General features: G+C 39.4%; 1 protein-coding gene across 1 annotated transcript in view; it reads left to right on the forward strand.

Moving 5' to 3' along the window:
• Positions 1–1662: 1662 nt before the first annotated feature.
• LOC109869288 (histone deacetylase 7) overlaps positions 1663–12694 on the forward strand; it is an 88091-nt gene continuing 77059 nt past the window's right edge. The window contains 1 exon segment of the mRNA XM_031803512.1: positions 1663–1878. Coding sequence (XP_031659372.1) covers positions 1860–1878 — 19 coding nt within the window. The 5' untranslated portion in view covers positions 1663–1859.

A 12694-nucleotide genomic window follows, 5' to 3' on the forward strand; every position in this document is an offset into this window, starting at 1 on the left:
TGGGCCTTTTAGGTAAGTGTTGATGCCGCCATGTGATAAGCCGTGACCACTTTGCCTCTTCAGGCTGCTGTTTGAGAGATATTGTTGGACAATATGGAATGGACAATTCGAACTGTTGTCCAGGAGTTTCACCCCATTGTCATTATCAGTGGTTTCAAGTTTGTATCCATCAATTTTGACAAGCTGATCATAGCAACAAAATAAAATACTTCTGCATTTCCAGCTGTTTAAACAAATTACAAATGGGCTCACGATAACTCCTGATAAAGTTGTGTAGCTGATATTCAGAGCTTAAATAGCCAAATTGATGAGTCACAGGAATTAGGACGAATAAAGACAATGCAACGGCCTGTTTTACAAACGGTGGGCCGACCACATGGATGGGCATTCAGAAGATTCCATTGCAGACATGGTAGGCTACACCCCAGCAAGCACGAGACCGTCTTTTGGACATATTCTTTTGGCCCAATCTGGACTTTGTTTTTTGGTGTTTACAAATGGTAGGCTTACCACATAGATGGGCTAAAATGATACTTCAGGAAACACTGTAGGCTACACCTCAGTAAGCACGAACCGACACCGATGCATTTTGGACATCTTTTTTTTTATGCAGTTCCGGACAGACCTTGATTTCCACATCCACGGACATTGGTTTTTGGTCCGGACCAAATATGAACCGATAATAGACATCTGTGTTTGGTTCAAATTTGGTGCGGTCCAGACCGGCATTGATTTCAACGTCCACGAACATAGATTTTTGGTCCTGTCTGGACCAAATATGAACCAATCATAGATGTCTATGTTTGGTTCAGATTTTGTTCGGTCTGGACCAGCCTTGATATGGCACAAACATCGACGTCTATAAATGGCTTATTTTGAACTTTCATTCAGAACCAAAAATGAGCCTGATCTCAACATCCAAAAATACATGCAAATATGCCTTTTCAACGTCCTGAAAAAAATATGTATTTTAAACATACAGAAAATACCTTTTCACCTCTTATTCAGAACCTAAATGCAATGTCTGGAAAATATATATTTTAGATATATTTTCAATGTCATTTTACTTACTGGGACTATTCTAGTTTTTGCTGGGGGCAGTTTTTGGTCTCGTCTATGGCGGCAGAACAGCAAGGACCCCGAGGAAAGCTTGCAGTGAAACTAGGACTTTGATATGGGCTCAAACAGCAGGGCTAAACATCTCTTATCTTTATCATTGTTGTTTTGTATATCATTGTTTGCAGTCGAGGCACAGCGCATCATTTGTTTTCCATGTGGATGTCATTGTTTTTGCGCTTTAAAATTATTTTTGCAAAGTTTTTTTCCCCTCCTGATAGTGTTTCCTGACATTGTCTTTAGTAGTCTGCCTCCGGCCTCCAAGCTGTGCCTGTCCCTCCTACCTTAACCCCCCTCTCCCCAGCTCCTCTCTCTCACACACACACACACACACACACACACACACACACACACACACACACACACACACACACACACACACACACACACACACACACACACACACACACACACACCACTGCACACACACATTCTAATCCTCTTTTTTTCCCTCCACTCGCCGCTTCAGCTTCTGAGGCAACTCTGACATAAGTTACCCAAAAGTCAGTGATAGGGGGGACCAACTGTGAACAGGTTATGCGTACATGTGACTGTGTGTGTTAGAGAGACAGAGGGAGTCCACCAGTCAGCTCAGAGTGGTTCATCTGTTTCTCCCTCCCTCTATGCCTTTTGTTGCAGCCCCTCACTTTCCCCCTGCTAGCCTGGATAGAGGGAGCTGACACTGTGCCTGCCTGCTCTGGACTGGATATGGCGTAGAGACACCCTGACACTACCCTGACTGGATGTTCACCCTACGAGCTGGTAAGACCCTGCTTCAGCGCTACTCTAACTTTACAGCAGTTACGCTTTCATTAAGTGTGTTTTTATGTCTGTTATAGTATGGAAGGAGAATGTGTCTATGTGGAAATGCAACCATGTCTTAGTCCTCTTTAATGTGTGTGAGCTTAAAAACCACTGGTGGATTAACTTTATGTTCAATGTCAATTTTGGTTCAAAGTCAACGCTTCAGAGATGAACATCGCACCCAGTCAAAGTGCTCTCTCACTCTTTTTCTCGCCCTTTCCCCAGTTCCTCTCCCTCTTTTCTCTTCTCCCCCGGCTCATTCTGCAGCCCCCGGCTCATTCTGCAGCCCCCGGCTCATGTTTCCAGCTTCCTCCTGTTGTTTTCTGCACAGGTTTTCCCCTCCTCTCCGAGCGTGCTCCCACGCTCTCTCAAAGAAAGGAAGGAAAACAGTGATAACCATTTGCGGAGCAGCAAGATGGAGCTGCTTTAGTTTGTGTCTTTAATAGTGTGGAACATTTAAGTGTGGCTTTTTTTCTTGCTTGTTTTGTTGTTTTTGGACCAAAGTTTTATTTTTTGGGCGGAGGGGTGAGAAAATTGGAAACAGACCCACCCACACTGGCAGTGAGTTAGCCCACATTTGTGATGTGTTGACTTTCAGAGGACAGACAAATTGTCAGAGAGGACTTTGCTAAAGGCAGACGGAATATGTTTGTCTTATTCTGTTGTTGTCACTAAATCCCCATAGTTTACATGTGCATAGGAACCGGAGAGGAGAGGACAGGAGAGGAGAGGGCTGGCCTCTGTCATGGGCTGTTTTGAAAGGGAGGGAGCGGCTTGTGTCCATCTGGGACAATCCCTAGTGCTGAGTGCTGAAAGCTTCCACACCCTGCTTCCAAACCCCGTTTCCCTCTGCATACAAAACTGGTAGGGTTGTAGTTAACTTGACTCTGAGTGTGGGCTGGGGGAGTCTGTGCATAGTCTCTGACAGTGTTGTGCATGTTATCATCGTAGCTCGGTCACCAGAGATTTTGGTGATGCATCAGCTGTGTTTACACAGGCAGCCCAATTCTGATCATTTTTTCCAATAATTGATAGTTTGACCAATATCATCAGATCTTTTCGGTCAAAATACCAATTAGTGAAAAAAAGATCATAATTGGGCAGCCATACTTAACCACCGTGTGATGGTTATGCATGAAGACTCCATCAATCACTTAGCCTGTTATAACAACATACTGATACTTTCTTCACGTTTATATACTTCAAATATGTCCACCTTACAGGACAAACTTACAACTACAAGGATGCTCTCAATCTAATCTTCGCTGTGCTTGTCACAGACAGATAGCAGATACTATAATGCATTCCACTTGCCTCACTCCCCATCTACAGTAGCCTATCTTGTATCTCTCTACACCCTTTACATTCCACTCTTTCATTGGCCTCTTTATCAAAGACCCTCTCACTTTCTGTCAATGTATCCCTCCTTCTTTTTCTATCTGACTGTCACTGTCTGTTACTCCATCCAGTTCTCTCTCCCCAGCCCTCTTCCTTCCAGCCTGTGTGGTCAGTGATAAGAGGCAGTAGCCCTTCCTGTCCTGACTGGAAGTGTTGATTTCCACTCCAGTCTCTGGACAACCCTGCCCCTGTCCTGTGTCCACTGGGAACCCCCTTCCACTCTGTGTGTGAACAGCTCTCTCTACACACACACACACACACACACACACACACACACACACACACACACACACACACACACACACACACACACAGCCACACGCACGCACAAACAGCACCACATACACACTAAATAATTTTGATCAGAGTGGCTGTGATTTGAAGCCTCACTGAGTATCACCACATTCAGACTGGAGGCAGAGCAGTATTTTCCCTAGCCCCATTGAGCCTGACTGAACAGATGGGTGAGAAAGGACTCAGTTACTGACCTTGGGTGTGGGAGAGACCACGGGATGATTGGCTAATTACCTCCAGTGTTGTGGTATACCCACACCGTCCATATGGGACACCAGGGGCGCCGTTGAGCTTAAATCAACACCAACGACACTCATTCATCACCTAATGGCTTCCATTTACTGCGAGTGGCCCGGGGCGGTGGGGTGGGAGGTGTTGGAGGGTGCACAGTGGCTGTTATGCTGTGGCTGTGGCTGTGGCTGGAGGTCAGGAAGGGTTAAGAGGTCACATGGAGCCTAGGAGCAGGACTTCAGGGCAGGATATCCTGTCAGGAAGAGCCATGGTTTTCTCTCCCCTGTATTCCCAGGCATGGAGGGCTAGTGGAGCCGGAGCCCACAGTGAAGGTGGGGGCAGGGTGGGTACTGGTCTGGTGTAACATTTCACTCACATCTCAAAACAAATGGAGAGACAGATCTTCCACATGTTGCCCTCCAAGGGTTGTGTATCTATGGCAAACTTGTTTGGTGTATCTAATGTTGGACAATAGACAACGGTCGACCTGAATGTGCCTATTGAATCCATATGGAAATCATAGCCTAGTCATTGTTTTGTTGTGTTTGGTATTCCAGAGATGTTCTTACCCCTGTTGAGTCCAGATGAAGTCTTTAAGTGAAGAGGTGCTCCAGATGAAGTGGCTAAGAGACCAGGGTTGAGATTAATGAGGCGGAGTTAGAGGGGTCATGGAGAAGATGCTGCTAAGGGGCAACAGATGGTTCAGAGGCAATGGTGGCTGCTGACGGGAGGACGTCTCATAATAATGGCTGAAAAGGAGCGAATAGAATGGATACCATGTGTTTGATATATATGATACCATTCCGCTCCAGCCATTACCACGAGCACGTCCTCCCCAATTACGTTGCCACCAACTGTTCAGAGGAGAGATGCAGAGGAAGCACGGGTGGTTTACTACCTTACTGACCGCCCTCCTCTGGTGATACAATGTAACTACAGATGCTGCCGCTTTGCTTACAAACTTCAGGCCTGATAACATGTCATAAAATGATTGAAACAATGTTGATTGTCAGAATCAGAATGTGTTTTATTGAACCTTTATGTTAACAGGGAAAACATATGGAGACCCAGGTTTCATTTACAGATGAGCGCTGTATATTCAACATAAATCTACACATTATACTCAAACATATACACATTAGAATACAACAACACAGTCATGGGAAGCATCACGAATCACCCAGAAAAACAGTCGCATTCCTCAACAAATTAGTCCCCAATCAATACTCTAAATTGCCCAAACGAAACCAGAACATCAAGATGAAATGTATTTAGAATTTTGTCCCAGGAATACAGTGCATTAAAACTAAAAGCAGATCTACCTAGCTCGGTGGAGACCCAAGGAACCTCGAGTTATCCAGTCCTGTGAACTGGTTACACAACCCTGGTGTCTATACTTCAACAGCAAAGTTAGGTAAGACAGAAATGATGAAGTAGGGCCTAGTAAACAGAAAGGGAGTAATGTAGAGATATACGGGTCTTTAGCGAAGTCCAGCCAACCTTTTGATACAGGATGCAATGATTAGTATCAAAACTATCACCTGTATCAAAATGAAGGGCACTATGGTAGGTGGCATCCACATCTGTATCCTACTGCTTAGAGAAAGGCACAATCTGTTTCTGTCAGAAAAAGACAACTTTAAGTCTTAGCTTCTTAACCAGCTCCTCTATATGTTGTTTAAACATCAAATCCTTGTCCATCCAATTGCCATTAATAGGCAGGAACACGTTCGATTGGAGAACCACCTAATCAGTGAACATGTAGTTCATCTGAAACATACTTAGGAGAGTTTGAAAACAACATGTAGTTGTTTAAATCAGGAAGGGATTCTAAAATAACTATATAATCTGACTGGTTTTGACACATCCAGATCAACAGTCAGGGCAACAGCATACATAATAGTATCATCTGTATATAGATGAAGTAAAAAAAATCTACAATAGAGACAGTAGATCTAGCTGGTCTGTCATAATATAATAGAGACAGTATATCTAGCTGGTCTGTCATAATATAGAGACAAGTAGATCTAGCTGGTCTGTCATAATATAATAGACAGTATAGATATAGCTGGTCTGTCATAATATAATAGAGACTTAGATCTAGCTGGTCTGTCATAATATAATAGAGACAGGTAGATAACTCTAGCTGGTCTGTCATAATATAATAGAGACAGTAATCTAGCTGGTCTGTCATAATATAATAGAGACAGTAGATCTAGCTGGTCTGTCATAATTTAATAGAGACAGTAGATCTAGCTGTCTGTCATAATATAATAGAGACAGTAGATCTAGCTGGTCTGTCATAATATAATAGAGACAGTAGATCTAGCGTGGTCTGTCATAATATAATAGACACAGTAGATCTAGCCTGGTCTATGTGTCATAATATATAGAGACAGTAGATCTAGCTGGTCTGTCATAATATAATAGAGACAGTAGATCTAGCTGGTCTGTCATAATATAATAGAGACAGTGATCTAGCTGGTCTGTCATAATATAATAGAGACAGTAGATCTAGCTGGTCTGTCATAATATAATAGAGACAGTAGATCTAGCTGGTCTGTCATAATATAATAGAGACAGTAGATCTAGCTGGTCTGTCATAAATATAATAGAGACAGTAGATCTAGCTGGTCTGTCATAATATAATAGAGACAGTAGATCTATTGGTCTGTCATAATATAATAGAGACAGTAGATCTAGCTGGTCTGTCATAATATAATAGAGACAGTAGATCTAGCTGGTCTGTCATAATATAATAGAGACAGTAGATCTAGCTGGTCTGTCATAATATAATAGAGACAGTAGATCTAGCTGGTCTGTCATATATAATAGAGACAGTAGATTAGCTGGTCTGTCATAATATAATAGAGACAGCGAGTACAGATGCTGCTGTCTGTCATAATATAATAGAGACAGTAGATCTAGCTCTGCTGTCTGTCATAATATATAATAGAGACGTAGATCTAGCTGGTCTGTCTAATATAATATAGAACAGTAGATCTAGCTGGTCTGTCATAATATAATAGAGACAGTAGATCTAGCTGGTCTGTCATAATATAATAGAGACAGTAGATCTAGCTGGTCTGTCATAATATAATAGAGACAGTAGATCTAGCTGGTCTGTCATAATATAATAGAGACAGTAGATCTACTGGTCTGTCATAATATATAGACAGTAGATCTAGCTGGTCTGTCATAATATAATAGAGACAGTAGATCTAGCTGGTCTGTCATAATATAATAGAGACAGTAGATCTAGCTGGTCTGTCATAATATAATAGAGACAGTAGATCTAGCTGGTCTGTCATAATATAATAGAGACAGTAGATCTAGCTGGTCTGTCATAATATAATAGAGACAGTAGATCTAGCTGGTCTGTCATAATATAATAGAGACAGTAGATCTAGCTGGTCTGTCATAATATAATAGAGACAGTAGATCTAGCTGGTCTGTCATATATAATAGAGACAGTAGATCTAGCTGGTCTGTCATAATATAAGGAAGTAGATCTAGCTGGTCTGTCATAATATAATAAGACACAGTAGATCTAGCTGGTCTGTCATAATATAATAGAGACAGTAGATCTAGCTGGTCTGTCATAATATAATAGAGACAGTAGATCTAGCTGGTCTGTCATAATATATAGAGACAGTAGATCTAGCTGGTCTGTCATAATATAATATAGACAGTAGATCTAGCTGGTCTGTCATAATATATAGAGACAGTAGATCTAGCTGGTCTGTCATAATATAATAGAGACAGTAGATCTAGCTGGTCTGTCATATATAATAGAGACAGTAGATCTAGCTGGTCTGTCATAATATAATAGAGACAGTAGATCTAGCTGGTCTGTCATAATATAATAGAGACAGTAGATCTAGCTGGTCTGTCATAATATAATAGAGACAGTAGATCTAGCTGGTCTGTCATAATATAATAGAGACAGTAGATCTAGCTGGTCTGTCATAATATTAGAGACAGTAGATCTAGCTGGTCTGTCATAATATAATAGAGACAGTAGATCTAGCTGGTCTGTCATAATATAAAGACAGTAGATCTAGCTGGTCTGTCATAAATAATAGAGACAGTAGATCTAGCTGGTCTGTCATAATATAATAGAGACAGTAGATCTAGCTGGTCTGTCATAATATAATAGAGACAGTAGATCTAGCTGGTCTGTCATAATATAATAGAGACAGTAGATCTAGCTGGTCTGTCATAATATAATATAATAGAGACAGTAGATCTAGCTGGTCTGTCATAATATAATAGAGACAGTAGATCTAGCTGGTCTGTCAATAATAATGAGACAGTAGATCTAGCTGGTCTGTCATAATATAATAGAGACAGTAGATCTAGCTGGTCTGTCATAATATAATAGAGACAGTAGATCTAGCTGGTCTGTCATAATATAATAGAGACAGTAGATCTAGCTGGTCTGTCATAATATAATAGAGACAGTAGATCTAGCTGGTCTGTCATAATATAATAGAGACAGTAGATCTAGCTGGTCTGTCATAATATAATAGAGACAGTAGATCTAGCTGGTCTGTCATAATATAATAGAGACAGTAGATCTAGCTGGTCTGTCATAATATAATAGAGACAGTAGATCTAGCTGGTCTGTCATAATATAATAGAGACAGTAGATCTAGCTGGTCTGTCATATATAATAGAGACAGTAGATCTAGCTGGTCTGTCATAATATAATAGAGACAGTAGATCTAGCTGGTCTGTCATAATATAATAGAGACAGTAGATCTAGCTGGTCTGTCATATATAAGAGACAGTAGATCTAGCTGGTCTGTCATAATATAATAGAGACAGTAGATCTAGCTGGTCTGTCATAATATAATAGAGACAGTAGATCTAGCTGGTCTGTCATAATATAATAGAGACAGTAGATCTAGCTGGTCTGTCATATATAATAGACATAGATCTAGCTGGTCTGTCAAATATAATAGAGACAGTAGATCTAGCTGGTCTGTCATAATATAATAGAGACAGTAGATCTAGCTGGTCTGTCATAATATAATAGAGACAGTAGATCTAGCTGGTCTGTCATAATATAATAGAGACAGTAGATCTAGCTGGTCTGTCATAATATAATATAGAGACAGTAGATCTAGCTGGTCTGTCATAATAAATAGAGACAGTAGATCTAGCTGGTCTGTCATAATATAATAGAGACAGTAGATCTAGCTGGTCTGTCATAATATAATAGAGACAGTAATCTAGCTGGTCTGTCATAATATAATAGAGACAGTAGATCTAGCTGGTCTGTCATAATATAATAGAGACAGTAGAGATATATCTAGCTGGTCTGTCATAATATAATAGAGACAGTCTTAGCTGGTCTGTCATAATATAATAGAGACAGTAGATCTAGCTGGTCTGTCATAATATAATAGAGACAGTAGATCTAGCTGGTCTGTCATATATATAGAGACAGTAGATCTAGCTGGTCTGTCATAATATAATAGAGACAGTAGATCTAGCTGGTCTGTCATAATATAATAGAGACAGTAGATCTAGCTGGTCTGTCATATATAATAGAGACAGTAGATCTAGCTGGTCTGTCATAATATAATAGAGACAGTAGATCTAGCTGGTCTGTCATAATATAATAGAGACAGTAGATCTAGCTGGTCTGTCATATAATAATAGAGACAGTAGATCTAGCTGGTCTGTCATAATATAATAGAGACAGTAGATCTAGCTGGTCTGTCATAATATAATAGAGACAGTAGATCTAGCTGGTCTGTCATAATATAATAGAGACAGTAGATCTAGCTGGTCTGTCATAATATAATAGAGACAGTAGATCTAGCTGGTCTGTCATATATAATAGAGACAGTAGATCTAGCTGGTCTGTCATATATATAGAGAACAGTAGATCTAGCTGGTCTGTCATAATATAATAGAGACAGTAGATCTAGCTGGTCTGTCATAATATAATAGAGACAGTAGATCTAGCTGGTCTGTCATAATATAATAGAGACAGTAGATCTAGCTGGTCTGTCATAATATAATAGAGACAGTAGATCTAGCTGGTCTGTCATAATATAATAGAGACAGTAGATCTAGCTGGTCTGTCATATATAATAGAGACAGTAGATCTAGCTGGTCTGTCATTTATAGAGAGAGTACATCTAGATCTGCTGGTCTGTCATATATAATAGAGACAGTAGATCTAGCTGGTCTGTCATAATATAATAGAGACAGTAGATCTAGCTGGTCTGTCATAATATAATAGAGACAGTAGATCTAGCTGGTCTGTCATAATATAATAGAGACAGTAGATCTAGCTGGTCTGTCATAATATAATAGAGACAGTAGATCTAGCTGGTCTGTCATAATATAATAGAGACAGTAGATCTAGCTGGTCTGTCATATATATAATAGACAGTAGATCTAGCTGGTCTGTCATAATATAATAGAGACACAGTAGATCTAGCTGGTCTGTCATATATAATAGAGACAGTAGATCTAGCTGGTCTGTCATAATATAATAGAGACAGTAGATCTAGCTGGTCTGTCATAATATAATAGAGACAGTAGATCTAGCTGTCTGTCATAATATAATAGAGACAGTAGATCTAGCTGGTCTGTCATATATAATAGAGACAGTAGATCTAGCTGGTCTGTCATAAATAATAGAGACAGTAGATCTAGCTGGTGTCATAATATAATAGAGACAGTAGATCTAGCTGGTCTGTCATAATATAATAGAGACAGTAGATCTAGCTGGTCTGTCATATAAATAGAGAGACAGTAGATCTAGCTGGTCTGTCATAATATAATAGAGACAGTAGATCTAGCTGGTCTGTCATATATAATAGAGACAGTAGATCTAGCTGGTCTGTAATATTAATAGAGACAGTAGATCTAGCTGGTCTGTCATAATATAATAGAGACAGTAGATCTAGCTGGTCTGTCATAATATATAGAGACAGTAGATCTAGCTGGTCTGTCATAATATAATAGAGACAGTAGATCTAGCTGGTCTGTCATAATATAATAGAGACAGTAGATACTAGCTGGTCTGTCATAATATAATAGAGACAGTAGATCTAGCTGGTCTGTCATAATATAAGAGACAGTAGATCTAGCTGGTCTGTCATAATATAATAGAGACAGTAGATCTAGCTGGTCTGTCATAATATAATAGAGACAGTAGATCTAGCTGTCTGTCAAATTATATAGATACAGTACAGAGATCTAGCTGGTCTGTCATAATTATAAGAGACAGTAGATCTAGCTGGTCTGTCATAATATAATAGAGACAGTAGATCTAGCTGGTCTGTCATAATATAATAGAGACAGTAGATCTAGCTGGTCTGTCATATATAATAGAGACAGTAGATCTAGCTGGTCTGTCATAATATAATAGAGACAGTAGATCTAGCTGGTCTGTCATAATATAATAGAGACAGTAGATCTAGCTGGTCTGTCATAATATAATAGAGACAGTAGATCTAGCTGGTCTGTCATAATATAATAGAGACAGTAGATCTAGCTGGTCTGTCATAATATAATAGAGACAGTAGATCTAGCTGGTCTGTCAAATATAATAGAGACAGTAGATCTAGCTGGTCTGTCATAATATAATAGAGACAGTAGATCTAGCTGGTCTGTCATAATATAATAGAGACAGTAGATCTAGCTGGTCTGTCATAATATAATAGAGACAGTAGATCTAGCTGGTCTGTCATAATATAATAGAGACAGTAGATCTAGCTGGTCTGTCATAATATAATAGAGACAGTAGATCTAGCTGGTCTGTCATAATATAATAGAGACAGTAGATCTAGCTGGTCTGTCATAATATAATAGAGACAGTAGATCTAGCTGGTCTGTCATAATATAATAGAGACAGTAGATCTAGCTGGTCTGTCATAATATAATAGAGACAGTAGATCTAGCTGGTCTGTCATAATAAATAGAGACAGTAGATCTAGCTGGTCTGTCATAATATAATAGAGACAGTAGATCTAGCTGGTCTGTCATAATATAATAGAGACAGTATCTAGCTGGTCTGTCATAATATAATAGAGACAGTAGATCTAGCTGGTCTGTCATAATATAATAGAGACAGTAGATCTAGCTGGTCTGTCATAATAATAGAGACAGTAGATCTAGCTGGTCTGTCATAATATAATAGAGACAGTAGATCTAGCTGGTCTGTCATAATATAATAGAGACAGTAGATCTAGCTGGTCTGTCAAATATAATAGAGACAGTAGATCTAGCTGGTCTGTCATATATAATAGAGACAGTAGATCTAGCTGGTCTGTCATAATATAATAGAGACAGTAGATCTAGCTGGTCTGTCATAATATAATAGAGACAGTAGATCTAGCTGGTCTGTCATATATAATAGAGACAGTAGATCTAGCTGGTCTGTCATAATATAATAGAGACAGTAGATCTAGCTGGTCTGTCATAATATAATAGAGACAGTAGATCTAGCTGGTCTGTCATATATAATAGAGACAGTAGATCTAGCTGGTCTGTCATAATATAATAGAGACAGTAGATCTAGCTGGTCTGTCATAATAATAGAGACAGTAGATCTAGCTGGTCTGTCATATATAATAGAGACAGTAGATCTAGCTGCTGTCATATATAATTAGAGACAGTAGATCTAGCTGGTCTGTCATAATATAATAGAGACAGTAGATCTAGCTGGTCTGTCATAATATAATAGAGACAGACAGATCTAGCTGGTCTGTCATAATATAATAGAGACAGTAGATCTAGCTGGTCTGTCATAATATAATAGAGACAGTAGATCTAGCTGGTCTGTCATAATATAATAGAGACAGTAGATCTAGCTGGTCTGTCA

Source organism: Oncorhynchus kisutch, linkage group LG24 (genome assembly GCF_002021735.2).
Source record: "Oncorhynchus kisutch isolate 150728-3 linkage group LG24, Okis_V2, whole genome shotgun sequence".
NCBI classification, from domain to species: Eukaryota; Metazoa; Chordata; class Actinopteri; order Salmoniformes; family Salmonidae; genus Oncorhynchus; species Oncorhynchus kisutch.